At 47.2% G+C, this 21,359-nt stretch overlaps 2 protein-coding genes across 6 annotated transcripts in view; both read right to left on the bottom strand.

Annotated features, from left to right (window-relative positions):
* Positions 1 to 42: 42 nt before the first annotated feature.
* On the bottom strand, positions 43 to 7,569 carry LOC139552834 (spartin-like). The gene is made up of 6 exons (XM_071364905.1): positions 7,381 to 7,569; positions 5,058 to 5,208; positions 4,717 to 4,911; positions 4,414 to 4,572; positions 4,139 to 4,229; positions 43 to 1,834 (listed from the first exon to the last, which is right to left on the bottom strand). The coding sequence occupies exons 1-6, from the start codon at positions 7,507 to 7,509 to the stop codon at positions 1,576 to 1,578; spliced, it is 984 nt and encodes a 327-aa protein (XP_071221006.1). The 5' UTR covers positions 7,510 to 7,569; the 3' UTR covers positions 43 to 1,575.
* Positions 7,570 to 12,140: 4,571 nt separating this feature from the next.
* LOC139552833 (spartin-like) overlaps positions 12,141 to 21,359 on the bottom strand; it is a 28,012-nt gene continuing 18,793 nt past the window's right edge. Inside the window, exons 4-9 of one of the 5 annotated variants that reach the window (XR_011670542.1) lie at positions 17,052 to 17,202; positions 16,763 to 16,957; positions 16,485 to 16,643; positions 16,211 to 16,301; positions 12,955 to 13,673; positions 12,141 to 12,804 (exon numbers count right to left, since the gene is read on the bottom strand). Coding sequence is in view for 2 of the 5 variants with exons in the window: in XM_071364902.1 (XP_071221003.1) it covers positions 13,415 to 13,673; positions 16,211 to 16,301; positions 16,485 to 16,643; positions 16,763 to 16,957; positions 17,052 to 17,202 (855 nt within the window). In the remaining 3 variants the exon portion in view is untranslated. Of the gene's footprint in view, positions 13,674 to 14,498; positions 15,033 to 16,210; positions 16,302 to 16,484; positions 16,644 to 16,762; positions 16,958 to 17,051; positions 17,203 to 21,359 lie in introns of those variants that run through there. The other 4 variants (XR_011670543.1, XR_011670544.1, XM_071364902.1 and 1 more) reach the window with 4 other exon arrangements.

The following is a 21,359-nucleotide window of genomic DNA, read 5'->3' on the forward strand; positions in this document are numbered from 1 at the left end:
GCGGCTCCTACATGCGTTTCGGTTCAAATAAACGCAGTGAAATAAGTATTATTATTATTTATTATCTGATCTGACAATCAAGGACATGAAGCAACAACAAAAAATACATTACAGAAAATCCTTTCATAACAAACGACTGAATATTAAAATAGACAGTTTAATTACAAACCGCACAGAGAAAATCAACAACAGCGTCAGAGGTATATTGGTATATTTTGGCACAGATACAAATATTTATATATTACACATTCTATGAAACATATCCTTCATTTAATATGGCTCCAACATTCAGAGGAATGAACAGTTAAGTAGGCTACATACAGTAAGGTGAGATGGAACACAATGGACAGGTTCCATGTCTGAAAGGACTGAAATCTTCCCTATGTACAGATCTAGGACCAGCTTCCCCATCACTCAATCCTAACCTTAACCCTAATCCTAATCCTAACCCTAATCCTAACCCTAACCTTAATCCTAACCTTAACCCTAATCCTAACCTTAACCCTAATCTTAATCCTAATCCTAACCCTAACCTTAATCCTAACCCTAACCTTAATCCTAACCCTAATCCTAACCTTAACCCTAACCTTAACCCTAATCCTAACCTTAACCCTAATCCTAACCTTAATCCTAACCTTAACCCTAATCCTAACCTTAACCCTAATCCTAACCCTAACCTTAACCCTAATCCTAACCTTAACCCTAACCCTAACCTTAACCCTAATCCTAACCCTAACCTTAACCCTAACCTTAATCCTAACCCTAACCTTAACCCTAATCCTAACCCTAATCCTAACCTTAACCCTAATCCTAACCCTAATCCTAACCTTAACCCTAACCTTAATCCTAACCCTAACCCTAACCTTAACCCTAATCCTAACCCTAATCCTAACCCTAACCTTAACCCTAACCTTAACCATTAGAGGGGGAGGATACAAAACTGCACCTAAGATCAGCTTTTAGGGGAAACTTCACCCTACAGTGAAAGGTCTGGATAGATTAAAAACAATATGATGCAAGCTCCTTTTTTTGCAAACTGGAGATAGTGAGGAGCCATCACCATGATTCTTACATGTACAGTATCTACCCCATTCAGATCTATGAACACAGAGGGGCCAAAATATATAGGGGCCTATGAACACAGAGAGGGCCAAAAGATACGAGTCTATTAGCAAAGAGAGGGGATAAAATATATCACGGCCTATTAACACACTGAGGGGCCAAAATATATATGGGCCTATTAACACACTGAGGGGCCAGAAGATATAGGGGCCTAGGAACACACGGAGGGGCCAAAATATATAGGGGCCTATGAACACAGGGAGGGGCTTAAAGATATAGGGGCCTATGAACACAGAGAGGGCCAAAAGATACGAGTCTATTAGCAAAGAGAGGGGATAAAATATATCATGGCCTATTAACACACTGAGGGGCCAAAATATATAGCGGCCTATGAACACAGAGAGGGGATAAAATATATAGGGGCCTATGAACACAGGGAGGGGCTTAAAGATATAGGGGCTAAAATATATATAGGGGCCAAATAGACAAGAGCCACATAAATGAGTATAACATCTATTTCTTCTCTTCCTCATCCTTCTTCCTCTCCCACATCTCTTTCTCCGCTGGTCCTCCGTTGACAGTGTGGTTGTGGTCTCCGACTGTGACCTGCGTGGTATTGTTTGGCTCTTTGACCACAGCTTTAGCCGTCTGTTTGCCGGCAGTCTTCAGGACGCCCTTGATACCCAAGTTGTCCACGTTGAACGCGGCCACGCCCACGTTGATCACTGATTGGATGCCCGTGTCCATGGCTTTGCTCACGTCATCGCCATACCTTCATCATAGGATGGGTAGAAGTGGGTGGGTTTAGTAGAAGGCATGAGGAGGGGAGGGAGGAGTAGGGAGAAGAGGGAGTAGGGAGAAAAGGGTAGGGAGGGAGAAGTGTGGAGGGGAGGTGTCAGGAGGGAGGAGTAGGGATGGAGGAAGGTGTAGGGAGGAAGAGAGGAGCAGGGAGGGAGGGAGGGAGACAGGGAGGTGTAGGGAGACAGGGAGGTGTAGGGAGACAGGGAGGTGTAGGGAGACAGGGAGGTGTAGGGAGGGATTATTAACTCCAAGACAGAGGATGGTAGAAAAGATAGGATCATGGGGCCTGGTCACCAGTAGTACATTATATAAGGAATAGTCTGCTATATAGGACCATGTCACCAGTAGTACATTATATAAGGAATAGTCTGCTATATAGGACCATGTCACCAGTAGTACATTATATAAGGAAAAGTCTGCCGTATGGAACACAGATGTGAAAGAGAGGACAGAGAGAGACACTGACATTATTTGATTTCATTTTAGGTTTATTAGTAACAAAGCAGGAAAGAGTCTTCACATAAGAACATCACCACCACCACCCAATACACACAGGCATTTAGCTGCCCTGGACACAGGCACACAGGCCTGTCAGGACCCCTGCCTGTCTGAAAACAACCCATAATCCCTTACATTGCCTTGATCCGATGACAGGTGTGAGCAATATGAGGATGGATGGTTACACCTTCCACCACTGAGCCTTTCAATGGATTGGCTGCAGCCATGTTGGGTTAGATCAACACAAGAGTGCCTAGGACTAGGAGGTAGGGACCAGGGCTAGGAGGTAGGGACCAGGGCTAGGAGTTAGGGACTAGGGCTAGGAGGTATGTTGGGTTAGATCAATACAAGAGTGCCTAGGACACTCTTAGGCATTAGGGGCCTACGGGGGCTATGGACGTAGGGACTAGGGGCTATGGACTAGGAGTTAGGGACTAGGGCTAGGAGTTAGGGACTAGGGGCCTACGGGGGTTAGGAGGTAGGGACTATGGACTAGGGGCTATGAGTTAGGGACTAGGGGTTGGAGTTAGGGAATAGGGGCCTACGGGGGTTAGGAGGTAGGGACTATGGACTAGGGGCTATGGACTAGGGGTTGGAGTTAGGGACTAGGGGTTAGAGTTAGGGACTAGGGGCCTACGGGGGTTAGGAGGTAGGGACTAGGGGCTATGGACTAGGGGCTATGAGTTAGGGACTAGGGGTTGGAGTTAGGGACTAGGGGCCTACGGGGGTTAGGAGGTAGGGACTATGGACTAGGGGCTATGGACTAGGGGCTTTGGAGTTAGGGATCGTTCTCAGGCCAGACCAGAGTTATTCACATAGGCATTCAGTCAGTATTCAGTCACAAAGGTCAAAAGGTTACAGTTCAAAGGTCTCCGTCTTTACTCCCCAACCCGTCAGTTAGAGGGTTTGTCTAAAAGACCTTCTAGACCCCGAAATCTGGAAAAGAAGAGAGAGGGCGAGATGGAAGGAGGGAAAGGAGAGGTGTGGAAAGAACGAAAGAAAGATATTATTTCCCCAAAGCTCCAAGAATTCATCCTGCCGGTGTGTTTCTCCCTATAATAACAACACTACATTGTTACCTTGCCAAAGACAGCATCCAGTGGGATAAAGAAGACACTAGCTGGTACGCAGACCCACCAAGATCATGACAGCACCTAGTGGGATAAAGAAGACACTAGCTGGTACCCAGACCCACCAAGATCATGGCAGCACCTAGTGGGCTAAACAAGACCCTAGCTGGTACCCAGACCCACCAAGATCATGACAGCACCTAGTGGGCTAAACAAGACACTAGCTGGTACCCAGACCCACCAAGATCATGACAGCACCTAGTGGGCTAAACAAGACACTAGCTGGTACCCAGACCCACCAAGATCATGATGAAAGGGGTGAAACAAAGAGAAGAGGGAAGCATAGCCCCTTAAAATAGAGTGATTGAAGATCTAATGATGGTTACATGTATGAGGAGGAGAGAGGGCAAGTAGGAGGGGAGGACAAGGAAGGGGGAGGAGGAGGAGAAGAGAGGGCAAGTAGGAGGGGAGGACAAGGAGAAGGGGAGGAGGAGAAGAAGAAGAGAGGGCAAGTAGTAGGGGAGGACAAGGAGGAGGGGAGGACAAGGAGGAGGGGAGGAGGAGGAGAAGAGAGGGCAAGTAGGAGGGGAGGACAAGGAAGGGGGAGGAGGAAGGAGGAGAAGAGAGGGCAAGTAGGAGGGGAGGACAAGGAAGGGGGAGGAGGACGAGGAGGAAGGAGGAGGAGGGGGGGAAAGAGAGGGACTTACTTATGCTTCACGGTCATGACCGTCTCAGAGGTGACACTCTTGCCGATGTTCTTAGCTCCAGTTTCCAAACCAGTCCACATAGCGGAGAGACCTTAGACAGAGATACACATGAGAATAGTTTGATTATCAGACAGGTAGGTCACTGTAGTACAGGTGGCTAGGCCTATAAACAGAATCTGCATATCTACCATCCAAATAACTTTCAGAAATACTCTGATGATCAACATATTCTGTGTGTGGATCGAAGTCGCTACTATGTGTCTCTCTCGCCATACCCTTCATGCTGCTGACTGCCACCACCATAGCTCCGTCCAGGTTGGAGCGGCCATCTTTAGTGTTCTTCATGGACTCAGGGATCAGTTTACTGCCATGTTTCTTTACATGAGGAGCCAGCTTCTCCCCCACACAGCCTACTACGGTACACACTCCGTCCACTGCAAAACACACAAACACCAGTATACAAGAGTGTTAGTACACACACACACACACACACACACACCATATATATATTCTATATATATTCCCCCTCCATCCCGTAGAGATATCATGTTTGTTTTGTACCTCCTCCATATCCTTACCCAGGAACTGACTGACGCGAACAGCGCCCCCGGTGGCCTGTTTTGCGTGGTGCAGACCCTTGGTAACACCAGGGCTGACCTCAGCCGGGACGTTCTCTGGGGTGATGTGTTCTCTCAGCTTAGACGCTCCTTTCTGAATGGCCATACCTGTGGCCTCCGCTCCACGCACAAACCCTTTACTCAGCCACGATGCACCTGCAGGGGGGGGTGGGATGGACAGACAGACTGCATGTTCAAATACATACACACCTACACACACACACACACACACACACACACACACACACACACACACACACACACACACACACACACACACACACACACACACACCCCCCTACCTGCCAGGATGCCTTGGGACATCTTTTCGCTCCATTCAGGTAGGGGGAGTTCTTCCTCTCCTGTCCCTGCTCCCGCCCCCTCCACAGGGGGACCAATGGGAACCTTCTCACTCAGGTTCATGATCTCTGACCCTGCAACCTCCTCTGGAGCCTAACAGACAGGAAATGAGGTCATGGAATAGATATCAGCCTTAAGTATGCAGAGCAGAAGTTTGTCCCGATCATGGGACCCACCTGACCTGGGCCGGCGTCCATAAAGCATCTCAGATTAGTGCTGATCTAGGACTTCCCTCCCCAGCCCACTCCACCCCAGCCCATTCCACCCCAGCCCCACTCCACCCCAGCCCCACCCCAGCCCAGCCCCACCCCAGCCCACTCCACCCCAGCCCACTCCACCCCAGCCCACTCCACCCCAGCCCCATTCCACCCCAGCCCCACTCCACCCCATTCCACCCCAGTCCCACTCCACCCCACCCCATTCCACCCCAGCCCCACCCCAGCCCATTCCAAACCCACTCCAGCCCATTCCAACCCCAGCCCAGCCCCACTCCAGCCCATTCCAAACCCACTCCAGCCCCACTCCACCCAGCCCATTCCAAACCCACCCCAGCCCAGCCCCACCCCAGCCCCACTCCACCCCAGCCCATTCCAAGCCCACTCCACCCCAGCCCATTCCAACCCCACTCCAGCCCATTCCAACCCCACTCCAGCCCATTCCAACCCCACTCCACCCCAGCCCAATCCATCCCCACTCCACCCCAGCCCATTCCAACCCCACTCCACCCCAGCCCATTCCAACCCCACTCCAGCCCATTCCAACCCCACTCCACCCCAGCCCATTCCATCCCCACTCCACCCCAGCCCATTCCAAAACTTACTCCACCCCATTCCATTCCACCCCAGCCCCACTCCACCCCACCCCAGCCCAACCCCACTCCACCCCATTCCAAACCCACTCCACCCCATTCCAAACCCACTCCACCCCAGCCCATTCCAACCCCACTCCACCCCATTCCAACCCCATTCCACCCCAGCCCATTCCAACCCCACTCCACCCCAGCCCACTCCAACCCCAGCCCACCCCAACCCAACCCCACACATTCTAGTGAGCTGTAGTAGACTACTGTAGGTAACTGAGGAGGACCAGTGTGTTTCCACCCACAACACAATAACAAGAATTTGGTGACGAGTGGTGAGACAGAAACAAGATAAATACGTTTCCTAAGAACATAGTGCAATAGTTAGCTGTGTTTTATGTTGACTTAAAACCACTAAATGGTTTTGGTTACTTAAAAAATATATATGTAAAAAGTGGTGTGTGTGTGTGACTACACAGTCATTTGTGAACAAAGACACTGAGAAAGCATTGCTAATGTCGTGGGTTTCCTTTGAATTGCAGCCTTTGAAACATGTGTATGGGGACATTGACCCCACAGATTCCAGTCAGCTCTAGTCCTCCCCAGTAGAACACTGTTGTAGTTCAGCCAGTCAGCTCTAGTCCTCCCCAGTAGAACACTGTTGTAGTTCAGCCAGTCAGCTCTAGTCCTCCCCAGTAGAACACTGTTGTAGTTCAGTCAGTCAGCTCTAGTCCTCCCCAGTAGAACACTGTTGTAGTTCAGCCAGTCAGCTCTAGTCCTCCCCAGTAGAACACTGTTGTAGTTCAGTCAGCTCTAGTCCTCCCCAGTAGAACACTGTTGTAGTTCAGTCAGCTCTAGTCCTCCCCAGTAGAACACTGTTGTAGTTCAGTCAGTCAGCTCTAGTCCTCCCCAGTAGAACACTGTTGTAGTTCAGTCAGTCAGCTCTAGTCCTCCCCAGTAGAACACTGTTGTAGTTCAGTCAGTCAGCTCTAGTCCTCCCCAGTAGAACACTGTTGTAGTTCAGTCAGCTCTAGTCCTCCCCAGTAGAACACTGTTGTAGTTCAGTCAGCTCAAGTCCTCCCCAGTAGAACACTGTTGTAGTTCAGCCAGTCAGCTCTAGTCCTCCCCAGTAGAACACTGTTGTAGTTCAGCCAGTCAGCTCTAGTCCTCCCAGTAGAACACTGTTGTAGTTCAGCCAGTCAGCTCTAGTCCTCCCCAGTAGAACACTGTTGTAGTTCAGCCAGTCAGCTCTAGTCCTCCCCAGTAGAACACTGTTGTAGTTCAGTATGCGTTACTGTTACTGGTGGATCAATGACAAGCTAGGAGCCGGCTGTGAGAGTGTGTTACTGTGTGTGTGTTAGTTACTACGTGTGTGTGTTAGTTACTGTGTGTGTGTGTGTGTGTGTATGTGTGTATGTGTGTGTGTGTGTTACTTTGTGTGTTACTGTGTGTGTGTGTAACCTCACCTGTACCCGTAGCTCAGTGAGTTGTGAGAGGAGGTCCTGGAAGGCATGTCTGTCTGCTGCAGGCAGTTCTGAGGACAGCACAACCCCTACGTAGGACCCAGGAATCCCCGCCATGGTGTTAGGAAACATAAAGATCCCAGAGGTAGACAGCAGCACTGGGGTGTCTGGGGTCAGGGGGTACAGCCAGTCACACACCTGCAACACACACACACACACACACACACACACACACACACACACACACGTTAGGAAGGAGCACTGGGGTGTCTGGAGTCAAGGGGTACAGCCAGTCACACACCTGCAACACACACACACACACACACACACGTTAGGAAGGAGCACTGGGGTGTCTGGAGTCAGGGGGGTACAGCCAGTCACACACCTGCAATACACACACACACATCCTCATCTGCACATCTATCACTCCAGTGTTTAATTGCTAAATTGTAATTACTTCGCCACTATGGCCTATTTATTGCCTTGCCTCCTTTGCACTCACTGTATACAGATTTTCCTATTGTGTTATTGACTGTATGTTGGTTTATCCCATGTGTAACTCTGTGTTGTTGTTTATGTCACACTGCTTTGCTTTATCTTGGCCAGGTCGCAGGTTGTAAACGAGAACTTGTTTTTAACTGGCCTACCTGGTTAAATAAAGGTGAAAATAAATACATTTTAAACACACACACACACACACACACACACACACACACGTTAGGAAAGAGCACTGGGGTTACTAGGATTACAGTGTGTATGCCAGAGGTATTCAGTGTGACCCTCGTCAGGGTACAACACTGTGGCTACCAACACAACAACATGTACGACCAACAGTATGTAGACTATATCACTGGTTGGCCGTTGGCATCGTCAGGGCTGGAAAACTGCTATTTGTTGGTTCAGACCCGAGCCATGGTACATTGCCGCAGCCAGCAACACGTGAGACTCGTGAGTCGTGAGTCGTGAGACTCGCCGTGTTAGGATAAAGCCAGGGCTCGAATTAAGGGGGTATGTGAGGGTATATTGAGGGGGTATGTGAAGGTATATTGAGGGGGTACGTGAGGGGGTATTGTGAGGGTATATTGAGGGGGTATGTGAGGGGGTATTGTGAGGGTATGTGAGTGAATACTGAGGAGGGAATGTGAGGGTATATTGAGGGGGTATTGTGAGGGTATATTGAGGTGGTATGTGAGGGTATATTGAGGGGGTATGTAAGGGTATTGTGAGGGTATATTGAGAGGTTATTGTGAGGGTATTGTGGCTTTCGCTAAAAGAAATGTTAGCTTAAGATGTTGAAAACAAATGTATGGACCTGATTATATCAAGTGATCCATAATGACGCTTTAGTCCCCAATGCTTTGCGCTAGAAACATGCAGTAAAATGCTGGGGAAAGACACGACTCCGATGCATATGGGGATATCTTTGGTTTGTCTCTATGATATTCAGAGGCTGCACTTGATTTTGCTTGGGAAGTCATGTGTGATTCTGTCACTATCAAATTGATGTACAACATTTCAACAGGCTATTAAACAACATACTAACTCTAAATAAGTCAGGAGAAAGCCAGGTAGCATAATTATTTAGGCTATATTATTATTATTTCAAGGACATTTAAGAAATAAATTGTGAAGCATTTGAGACATGCTACAGGCTTGGAGGAGCGCTCAGCACAACAACAACACATCAACAACAACAACACATCAACAACAACAACACATCAACAACAACAACACATCAACAACAACAACTTATCAACAACAGCATTTCAACAACAGATCAACAACAACAACACATCAACAACAACAAATCAAAAACACATCAACAACACATCAACAACAACATATCAACAACACATCAACAACACATCAACAACACACCAATAACACATCAATAACACATCAACAACACATCAACAACACATCAACAACACATCAACAACAACATATCAACAACACATCAACAACACATCAACAACACATCAACAACAACATATCAACAACACATCAACAACACATCAACAACACATCAACAACAACATATCAACAACACATCAACAACACATCAACAACATATCAACAACACATCAACAACACATCAACAACATATCAACAACACATCAACAACACAACAACAACAGATCAACAACAACAACACATCAACAACAACAAATCAAAAACACATCAACAACACATCAACAACAACATATCAACAACACATCAACAACACATCAACAACACACCAATAACACATCAATAACACATCAACAACACATCAACAACACATCAACAACACATCAACAACAACATATCAACAACACATCAACAACACATCAACAACACATCAACAACAACAACACATCAACAACACATCAACAACACATCAACAACAACATATCAACAACACATCAACAACATATCAACAACACATCAACAACACATCAACAACACATCAACAACAACATATCAACAACACATCAACAACACATCAACAACACATCAACAACAACACATCAACAACACATCAACAACACATCAACAACACATCAACAACACATCAACAACAACATATCAACAACACTTCAACAACACATCAACAACACATCAACAACACATCAACAACAACACATCAACAACACATCAACAACATGCCTATACATTTCGCATTTAGACTTGATAAAATGTTCATTAAATACTTCGAATGAAATAATAATGAAACAAAAAAAAACACCTTATTAGGCTAAACAATCATTCTACAGTGTCTCTGAACTTTTAGAAACATCCAGTTTGGCTAGTCTTTGCTTTGAGGATCATGCCGGGGAGATGCAGGCCTATTGTGTTAGTTTAGCCTAGCAGATTCACAGGCCTATTGTGTTAGTTTAGCCTAGCAGATTCACAGGCCTATTGTGTTAGTTTAGCCTAGCAGATTCACAGGCCTATTGTGTTAGTTTAGCCTAGCAGATTCACATGCCTCCATCACAGAAAACAAATCTATTTTGGAAAAATCAATACGATGGATTGTAATAGAATAAATTAGAAAGTGATAGTTTTCCAAATGACAAAAAAAAAACGATTGTAGTTTTCCTCTAGTTTATTGATGACCAGATACTTCAGTTGTAACTGGATTTGTTGCGCTCAATTTGATAAAACAACTATATCACTGTTCCAAACTTAAGACTTTTGTCTTTTTTTTAAAAACAATAACCTGTATAAAAATCAAAACATCCCAGGTGCTGCAGAGTGAGCTCATTCCTTGTCATGTTGTGTTGTTAAAAAAGATTATGCTAGTCTCTAATCAGGTAACATGAGTAGTATTGCACATTGCATAAAAAGGAAAAAAAATAAGATGATAGAGTTATGCAGTGTTTTTATTATAATGGATATGTTTTCACCCTTTCACAGCAGTCAAGTGAGCCGACAGTCGCAAAACACAATACACGGTCAAGACATCGACATCTGCTCCTCAGTTTCCGTTCTGAATTTGTCAGCGCGAATACACAACACTTATGCTTTGCAATGTTAAAGACAATAGATTATTGATGTACTAGTGGCAGACGTGACAAAATGTTTACCATCCAATTTCACTGTGTTAAAAATTGTATTAAGTCAGCCTACTTAAAAGTTCACTGAAATATAGAATAACCAATTGTATTAACCCATATTTTTAGATGGCATAATATAGGAAGCAACGGTCATCTCACTGGATTAACGATCTACTAAAACACATATAACGCTCACGTAGATCCGGGTGTAAAGCCGCGTGTGTGTGTCTGCTGTGTTTGTATGTCATGACTGTAAACAATTTAGCATGTCCTTAACAGAACTACTGTTAGGCTAACGCAGCCTCTGCAGCCACATTCTACCCGTGAAACCGAAGTCATTTTTGATAAGGCGTGAAAATGAAATTAACTATTTGGTATGATTTTGATTATGATTAATTGAATAAGTGTCGCTTCAAACTGTTTGCTTGGAATTATTTGTAGCTATCGTCTCTATACGGCCTCCCGAGTGGCGCAGCGGTCTAAAAGCCAAACCCTGGTTCGATTCCAGGCTGTATCACAACCGGGTTAGGGTTTGGCCGGGGTAGGCCGTCATTGTAAATATGAATTTGTTCTTAACTGACTTGCCTAGTTAAATAAAATACATTTTAAAAGTCTGTGTATATGACTCAGTTTCCAGAAAAACACGCATTACCGTGTAGTGTTTTCGCGCATAAATATTCAGGCGGAAACTGAAGAGCGGATGGCTTGACTGCATTTTGTGATTGTTGGTTCACTTGACCGCAGTCTAGGCGCGAGGGTAAACAGCAGGTTCTCTGCTAGCGACTTGGTTGAAATTATTATTTTGGGTATAGGGGATGGTCATTTTTTTAAGCGTTCAGCGAGTGGAGGGTAAAAATATACGTTACTGAAGGGTTGGCCATCCATTTCTATTTCAGAGGTCCTATTTTCTTTAGGTATCCCTCATTATAAATACATTCCCTTACAATACACGTTGTACTTACTTCATCTCTCTCTCCTGCGCCAATTCGTCCTGTAAACGGGCTGAATCGTATTTGCTGAAGTCCGCATCTCCCATGTTGTTCTTCTCAAAGTTGCCATCAACTCAAAGTTTGTTCTCCTCGTTGCCAATGGAGACAGCCGTGTCCTGCACGTTTTGTCGGAAGTTGATTTCAGAGCATCTGAAGGAGTAGCGCGTCACCTGCGTTTTGAAAAACGACGTCACGCTTGTATGCATGCGTTTCGGTTCAAATAAACGCAGTGAAATAAGTATTATTATTATTTATTATCTGGTCCATCTGATCTGACAATCAAGGACATGAAGCAACAACAAAAAATACATTACAGAAAATCCTTTCATAACAAACGACTGAATATTAAAATATACAGTTTAATTACAAACCGCACAGAGAAAATCAACAACAGCGTCAGAGGTATATTGGTATATTTTGGCACAGATACAAATATTTATATATATTACACATTCTATGAAACATATCCTTCATTTAATATGGCTCCAACATTCAGAGGAATGAACAGTTAAGTAGGCTACATACAGTAAGGTGAGATGGAACACAATGGACAGGTTCCATGTCTGAAAGGACTGAAATCTTCCCTATGTACAGATCTAGGACCAGCTTCCCCATCACTCAATCCTAACCTTAACCCTAATCCTAACCTTAACCCTAATCCTAACCTTAACCCCAATCCTAACCTTAACCCTAATCCTAACCTTAACCCTAATCCTAACCTTAACCCTAACCTTAACCCTAATCCTAACCTTAATCCTAACCTTAACCCTAATCCTAACCTTAACCCTAATCCTAACCTTAACCCTAATCCTAACCTTAACCCCAATCCTAACCTTAACCCCAATCCTAACCTTAACCCCAATCCTAACCTTAACCCCAATCCTAACCTTAACCCTAATCTTAACCCTAATCATAACCTTAACCCCAATCCTAACCTTAACCCCAATCCTAACCTTAACCCTAATCCTAATCTTAACCCTAATCCTAACCTTAACCTTAACCCTAATCCTAACCTTAACCCCAATCCTAACCTTAACCCCAATCCTAACCTTAACCCTAATCCTAACCCTAACCTTAACCCTAATCCTAACCTTAACCCTAATCCTAACCTTAACCATTAGAGGGGGAGGATACAAAACTGCACCCAAGATCAGCTTTTAGGGGCAACTTCACCCTACAGCGAAAGGTCTGGATAGATTAAAAACAATATTTTTTTGCAAACTGGAGGTAGTGAGGAGCTATCACCATGATTCTTACATGTACAATATCTACCCCATTCAGATCTATGAACACAAAGGGGCCAAAATATATAGGGGCCTATGAACACAGAGAGGGCCAAAAGATACGAGTCTATTAGCAAAGAGAGGGGATAAAATATATCACGGCCTATTAACACACTGAGGGGCCAGAAGATATAGGGGCCTATGAACACAGAGAGGGGCCTAAAGATATAGGGGCTAAAATATATAGGGGCCAAATAGACAAGAGCCACATAAATGAGTATGACATCTATTTCTTCTCTTCCTCATCCTTCTTCCTCTCCCACATCTCTTTCTCCGCTGGTCCTCCGTTGACAGTGTGGTTGTGGTCTCCGACTGTGACCTGCGTGGTATTGTTTCGCTCTTTGACCACAGCTTTAGCCGTCTGTTTGCCGGCAGTCTTCAGGACGCCCTTGATACCCAAGTTGTCCACGTTGAACGCGGCCACGCCCACGTTGATCACTGATTGGATGCCCGTGTCCATGGCTTTGCTCACGTCATCGCCATACCTTCATCATAGGATGGGTAGAAGTGGGTGGGTTTAGTGGAAGGCATGAGGAGGGGAGGGAGGAGTAGGGAGGAAGAGAGGAGCAGGGAGGGAGGGAGAGGGAGGGAGACAGGGAGGGGGGAGTAGGGAGGAAGAGAGGAGCAGGGAAGGAGAAAAGGGTAGGGAGGGAGAAGTATGGGGGGGAGATGTCAGGAGGGAGGAGTAGGGATGGAGGGAGGTGTAGGGAGGAAGAGAGGAGCAGGGAGGGAGGGAGAGGGAGGAGTAGGGAGGGGGGAGTAGGGAGGGAGACAGGGAGACAGGGAGGTGTAGGGAGACAGGGAGGTGTAAGGAGACTGAGGGAGGTGTAGGAAAGGAGACAGGGAGGGAGGTGTAGGGAGGGAGGAGTAGGGAGGTGTAGGGAGACAGGGAGGTGTAGGGAGACAGGGAGGTGTAGGGAGACAGGGAGGTGTAGGGATTATTAATTAACTCCAAGACAGAGGATGGTAGAAAAGATCATGGGGCCTGGTCACCAGTAGTACATTATATAAGGAATAGTCTGCTATATAGGACCATGTCACCAGTAGTACATTATATAAGGAATAGTCTGCTATATAGGACCATGTCACCAGTAGTACATTATATAAGGAATAGTCTGCTATATAGGACCATGTCACCAGTAGTACATTATATAAGGAATAGTCTGCTATATAGGACCATGTCACCAGTAGTACATTATATAAGGAATAGTCTGCTATATAGGACCATGTCACCAGTAGTACATTATATAAGGAATAGTCTGCCGTACGGAACACAGATGTGAAAGAGAGGACAGAGAGAGACACTGACGTTATTTGATTTCATTTTAGGTTTATTAGTAACAAAGCAGGAAAGAGTCTTCACATAAGAACATCACCACCACCACCCAATACGCACAGGCATTTAGCTGCCCTGGACACAGGCACACAGGCCTGTCAGGACCCCTGCCTGTCTGAAAACAACCCATAATCCCTTCCATTGCCTTGATCCGATGACAGGTGTGAGCAATATGAGGATGGATGGTTACACCTTCCACCACCGAGCCTTTCAATGGATTTTCTGCAGCCATGTTGGGTTATATCAACACAAGAGTGCCTAGGGCTAGGAGGTAGGGACTAGGGCTAGGAGGTAGGCATTAGGGGCCTACGGGGGTTAGGAGGTAGGGACTAGGGGTCAGGGGCTAGGGATCAGGGGTCGTTCTCAGGCCAGACCAGAGTTATTCACATAGGCATTCAGTCAGTATTCAGTCACAAAGGTCAAAAGGTTACAGTTCAAAGGTCTCCGTCTTTACTCCCCAACCCGTCAGTTAGAGGGTTTGTCTAAAAGACCTTCTAGACCCCGAAATCTGGAAAAGAAGAAGAGAGAGGGCGAGAGGGAAAGAGGGAAAGGAGAGGTGTGGAAAGAACGAAAGAAAGATATTATTTCCCCAAAGCTCCAAGAATTCATCCTGCCGGTGTGTTTCTCCCTATAATAACAACACTACATTGTTACCTTGCCAAAGACAGCATCCAGTGGGATAAAGAAGACACTAGCTGGTACGCAGACCCACCAAGATCATGACAGCACCTAGTGGGCTAAACAAGACACTAGCTGGTACCCAGACCCACCAAGATCATGACAGCACCTAGTGGGCTAAACAAGACACTAGTTGGTACGCAGACCCACCAAGATCATGACAGCACCTAGTGGGCTAAACAAGACACTAGCTGGTATCCAGTCCCACCAAGATCATGACAGCACCTAGTGGGCTAAACAAGACACTAGCTGGTACCCAGACCCACCAAGATCATGACAGCACCTAGTGGGCTAAACAAGACACTAGCTGGTACCCAGACCCACCAAGATCATGACAGCACCTAGTGGGCTAAACAAGACACTAGCTGGTACCCAGACCCACCAAGATCATGACAGCATCTAGTGGGCTAAACAAGACATTAGCTGGTACCCAGACCCACCAAGATCATGACAGCATCTAGTGGGCTAAACAAGACCTTAGCTGGTACCCAGACCCACCAAGATCATGACAGCACCTAGTGGGCTAAACAAGACCTTAGCTGGTACCCAGACCCACCAAGATCATGATGAAAGGGGTGAAACAAAGAGAAGAGGAAAGCATAGCCCCTTAAAATAGAGTGATTGAAGATCTAATGATGGTTACATGTAGAAGGGGGAGAGAGGGCAAGTAGGAGGGGAGGACAAGGAGAAGGGGAGGAGGAGAAGAGAGGGCAAGTAGGAGGGGAGGACAATGAGAAGGCGGGGAGGAGAAGGAGGAAGAGAAGGAGGAGGGGGAGGAGGAGGAGGAGAAGAGAGGGCAAGTAGGAGGGGAGGACAATGAGGAGGGGGAGGAGAAGAGAGGGCAAGTAGGAGGGGAGGACAAGGAGGAGGGGGAGGAGGAGGAGAAGAGAGGGCAAGTAGGAGGGGAGGACAAGGAGGAGGGGGAGGAGGAGGAGAAGAGAGGGCAAGTAGGAGGGGAGGACAAGGAAGGGGGAGGAGGACGAGGAGGAGGGGAAGAGAGGGACTTACTTATGCTTCACGGTCATGACCGTCTCAGAGGTGACACTCTTGCCGATGTTCTTAGCTCCAGTTTCCAAACCAGTCCACATAGCGGAGAGACCTTCGACAGAGATACACAGGAGAATAGTTTGATTATCAGACAGGTAGGTCACTCTAGTACAGGTGGCTAGGCCTATAAACAGAATCTGCATATCTACCATCCAAAAACTTTCAGAAATACTCTGATAATCAACATATTCTGTGTGTGGATCGAAGTCGCTACTATGTGTCTCTCTCGCCATACCCTTCATGCTGCTGACTGCCACCACCATAGCTCCGTCCAGGTTGGAGCGGCCATCTTTAGTGTTCTTCATGGACTCAGGGATCAGTTTACTGCCATGTTTCTTTACATGAGGAGCCAGCTTCTCCCCCACACAGCCTACTACGGTACACACTCCTTCCACTGCAAAACACCAATATACAAGAGTGTTAGTACACACACACACGCTTTGGTGATCTTTATATGCCCCCTCCATCCCGTAGAGATATCATGTTTTTTTTGTACCTCCTCCATATCCTTACCCAGGAACTGACTGACGCGAACAGCGCCCCCGGTGGCCTGTTTTGCGTGGTGCAGACCCTTGGTAACACCAGGGCTGACCTCAGCCGGCACGTTCTCTGGGGTGATGTGTTCTCTCAGCTTAGACGCTCCTTTCTGAATGGCCATACCTGTGGCCTCCGCTCCACGCACAAACCCTTTACTCAGCCACGATGCACCTGCAGGGGGGGGTGGGATGGACAGACAGACTGCATGTTCAAATACATACACACCTACACACACACACACACACACACACACACACACCCCTACCTGCCAGGATGCCTTGGGACATCTTCTCGCTCCATTCAGGTAGGGGGAGTTCTTCCTCTCCTGTCCCTGCTCCCGCCCCCTCCACAGGGGGACCAATGGGAACCTTCTCACTCAGGTTCATGATCTCTGACCCTGCCCCCTCCTCTGGAGCCTAACAGACAGGAAATGAGGTCATGGAATAGATATCAGCCTTTAGTATGCAGAGCAGAAGTTTGTCCCGATCATGGGACCCACCTGACCTGGGCCGGCGTCCATAAAGCATCACAGAGAAGTGCTGATCTAGGACTTCCCAGCCCAGCCCATTCCACCCCAGCCCCATTCCAACCCCACTCCACCCCAGCCCATTCCAAACCCACTCCACCCCAGCCCACCCCATTCCAACCCCACTCCACCCCACCCCAGCCCATTCCAACCCCACTCCACCCCAGCCCATTCCAAACCCACTCCACCCCAGCCCACCCCATTCCAACCCCACTCCAGCCCACCCCAGCCCCACTCCACCCCAGCCCATTCCACCCCAGCCCATTCCAACCCCACTCCACCCCAGCCCATTCCAACCCCACCCCAGCCCATTCCAAACCCACCCCATTCCGGGGAGGCAGGAAGCCTAGTGGTTAGAGCGGTGGACTAGTAACCGAAAGGTTGCAAGATTGAATCCCCGAGCTGACAAGGTAAAAATCTGTCGTTCTGCCCCCTGAACAAGGCAGTTGGCCAAGGAACAGTGGGTTGTCATTGAAAATAAGAATTTGTTCTGAACTGACTTGCCTAGTTAAATAAAGGTTAACATTTTTTTGTAATGATATTAAAATAAATTCCAACCCCACTCCAGCCCATTCCCAGCTCACGCCAGCCTGTACACATTCTAGTGAGCTGTAGTAGACTACCGTAGGTAACTGAGGAGTACCAGTGTGTTTCCACCCACAACACAATAACAAGCATTTGGTGACGAGTGGTGAGACAAAAACAAGATAAATACGTTTCCTAAGAACACAGTGCAATAGTTAGCTGTGTTTTATGTTGACTTAAAACCACTAAATGGTTTTGGTTACTTAAAAAATATATATGTAAAAAGTGGTGTGTGTGTGTGACTACACAGTAATTTGTGCACAAAGACACTGAGTAAGCATTGCTAATGTCGTGGGTTTCCTTTGAATTGCAGCCTTTGAAACATGTGTATGGGGACATTGACCCCACAGATTCCAGTCAGCTCTAGTCCTCCCCAGTAGAACACTGTTGTAGTTCAGCCAGTCAGCTCTAGTCCTCCCAGTAGAACACTGTTGTAGTTCAGTCAGCTCTAGTCCTCCCAGTAGAACACTGTTGTAGTTCAGCCAGTCAGCTCTAGTCCTCCCCAGTAGAACACTGTTGTAGTTCAGCCAGTCAGCTCTAGTCCTCCCCAGTAGAACACTGTTGTAGTTCAGTCAGCCAGCTCTAGTCCTCCCCAGTAGAACACTGTTGTAGTTCAGTCAGCTCTAGTCCTCCCAGTAGAACACTGTTGTAGTTCAGCCAGTCAGCTCTAGTCCTCCCCAGTAGAACACTGTTGTAGTTCAGCCAGTCAGCTCTAGTCCTCCCAGTAGAACACTGTTGTAGTTCAGTCAGCTCTAGTCCTCCCAGTAGAACACTGTTGTAATTCAGCCAGTCAGCTCTAGTCCTCCCCAGTAGAACACTGTTGTAGTTCAGTCAGTCAGCTCTAGTCCTCCCCAGTAGAACACTGTTGTAGTTCAGTCAGTCAGCTCTAGTCCTCCCCAGTAGAACACTGTTGTAGTTCAGTCAGCCAGCTCTAGTCCTCCCCAGTAGAACACTGTTGTAGTTCAGTCAGCTCTAGTCCTCCCCAGTAGAACACTGTTGTAGTTCAGTCAGTCAGCTCTAGTCCTCCCCAGTAGAACACTGTTGTAGTTCAGTCAGCTCTAGTCCTCCCCAGTAGAACACTGTTGTAGTTCAGTCAGCTCTAGTCCTCCCCAGTAGAACACTGTTGTAGTTCAGTCAGTCAGCTCTAGTCCTCCCCAGTAGAACACTGTTGTAGTTCAGTCAGCTCTAGTCCTCCCCAGTAGAACACTGTTGTAGTTCAGTCAGCCAGCTCTAGTCCTCCCCAGTAGAACACTGTTGTAGTTCAGTCAGCTCTAGTCCTCCCCAGTAGAACACTGTTGTAGTTCAGCCAGTCAGCTCTAGTCCTCTCCAGTAGAACACTGTTGTAGTTCAGCCAGTCAGCTCTAGTCCTCCCCAGTAGAACACTGTTGTAGTTCAGTCAGTCAGCTCTAGTCCTCCCCAGTAGAACACTGTTGTAGTTCAGCCAGTCAGCTCTAGTCCTCCCCAGTAGAACACTGTTGTAGTTCAGTCAGTCAGCTCTAGTCCTCCCCAGTAGAACACTGTTGTAGTTCAGTCAGTCAGCTCTAGTCCTCCCCAGTAGAACACTGTTGTAGTTCAGTCAGTCAGCTCTAGTCCTCCCCAGTAGAACACTGTTGTAGTTCAGCTAGCTCTAGTCCTCCCCAGTAGAACACTGTTGTAGTTCAGCCAGCTCTAGTCCTCCCCAGTAGAACACTGTTGTAGCTCAGTCAGTCAGCTCTAGTCCTCCCCAGTAGAACACTGTTGTAGTTCAGCCAGTCAGCTCTAGTCCTCCCCAGTAGAACACTGTTGTAGTTCAGTCAGTCAGCTCTAGTCCTCCCCAGTAGAACACTGTTGTAGTTCAGCCAGCTCTAGTCCTCCCCAGTAGAACACTGTTGTAGCTCAGTCAGTCAGCTCTAGTCCTCCCCAGTAGAACACTGTTGTAGTTCAGCCAGTCAGCTCTAGTCCTCCCCAGTAGAACACTGTTGTAGTTCAGTCAGCTCTAGTCCTCCCCAGTAGAACACTGTTGTAGTTCAGTCAGTCAGCTCTAGTCCTCCCCAGTAGAACACTGTTGTAGTTCAGTCAGCTCTAGTCCTCCCCAGTAGAACACTGTTGTAGTTCAGTCAGTCAGCTCTAGTCCTCCCCAGTAGAACACTGTTGTAGTTCAGTCAGTCAGCTCTAGTCCTCCCCAGTAGAACACTGTTGTAGTTCAGCCAGCTCTAGTCCTCCCCAGTAGAACACTGTTGTAGTTCAGCCAGTCAGCTCTAGTCCTCCCCAGTAGAACACTGTTGTAGTTCAGTCAGCTCTAGTCCTCCCCAGTAGAACACTGTTGTAGTTCAGTCAGTCAGCTCTAGTCCTCCCCAGTAGAACACTGTTGTAGTTCAGTCAGTCAGCTCTAGTCCTCCCCAGTAGAACACTGTTGTAGTTCAGTCAGCTCTAGTCCTCCCCAGTAGAACACTGTTTGTAGTTCAGTCAGCCAGCTCTAGTCCTCCCCAGTAGAACACTGTTGTAGTTCAGTCAGCTCTAGTCCTCCCCAGTAGAACAGTGTTGTAGTTCAGCCAGTCAGCTCTAGTCCTCTCCAGTAGAACACTGTTGTAGTTCATCCAGTCAGCTCTAGTCCTCCCCAGTAGAACACTGTTGTAGTTCAGTCAGTCAGCTCTAGTCCTCCCCAGTAGAACACTGTTGTAGTTCAGCCAGTCAGCTCTAGTCCTCCCCAGTAGAACACTGTTGTAGTTCAGTCAGCTCTAGTCCTCCCCAGTAGAACATTGTTGTAGTTCAGCCAGTCAGCTCTAGTCCTCCCAGTAGAACACTGTTGTAGTTCAGTCAGCCAGCTCTAGTCCTCCCCAGTAGAACACTGTTGTAGTTCAGTCAGTCAGCTCTAGTCCTCCCCAGTAGAACACTGTTGTAATTCAGTCAGTCAGCTCTAGTCCTCCCCAGTAGAACACTGTTGTAGTTCAGCTAGCTCTAGTCCTCCCCAGTAGAACACTGTTGTAGTTCAGCCCGCTCTAGTCCTCCCCAGTAGAACACTGTTGTAGCTCAGTCAGTCAGCTCTAGTCCTCCCCAGTAGAACACTGTTGTAGTTCAGCCAGCTCTAGTCCTCCCCAGTAGAACACTGTTGTAGCTCAGTCAGTCAGCTCTAGTCCTCCCCAGTAGAACACTGTTGTAGTTCAGCCAGTCAGCTCTAGTCCTCCCCAGTAGAACACTGTTGTAGTTCAGTCAGCTCTAGTCCTCCCCAGTAGAACACTGTTGTAGTTCAGTCAGTCAGCTCTAGTCCTCCCCAGTAGAACACTGTTGTAGTTCAGTCAGCTCTAGTCCTCCCCAGTAGAACACTGTTGTAGTTCAGTCAGCTCTAGTCCTCCCCAGTAGAACACTGTTGTAGTTCAGTCAGTCAGCTCTAGTCCTCCCCAGTAGAACACTGTTGTAGTTCAGTCAGTCAGCTCTAGTCCTCCCCAGTAGAACACTGTTGTAGTTCAGTCAGTCAGCTCTAGT

Source organism: Salvelinus alpinus, chromosome 24, assembly GCF_045679555.1.
Source record: "Salvelinus alpinus chromosome 24, SLU_Salpinus.1, whole genome shotgun sequence".
NCBI classification, from domain to species: domain Eukaryota; kingdom Metazoa; phylum Chordata; class Actinopteri; order Salmoniformes; family Salmonidae; genus Salvelinus; species Salvelinus alpinus.

What these genes read in the sequence shown, in the direction of transcription:
- LOC139552834 (XM_071364905.1), bottom strand. Translation starts at nt 7,509, where the DNA reads ATGTTTCCTAACACCATGGCGGGGATTCCTGGGTCCTACGTAGGGGTT. An exon ending in TCACTGAGCTACGGGTACAG is followed by an intron (nt 5,209 to 7,380) that starts GTGAGGTTACAC and finishes CCTGTCTGTTAG; the next exon opens with GCTCCAGAGGAGGTTGCAGG. An exon ending in GTCCCAAGGCATCCTGGCAG is followed by an intron (nt 4,912 to 5,057) that starts GTAGGGGGGTGT and finishes CCCCCCCTGCAG; the next exon opens with GTGCATCGTGGCTGAGTAAA.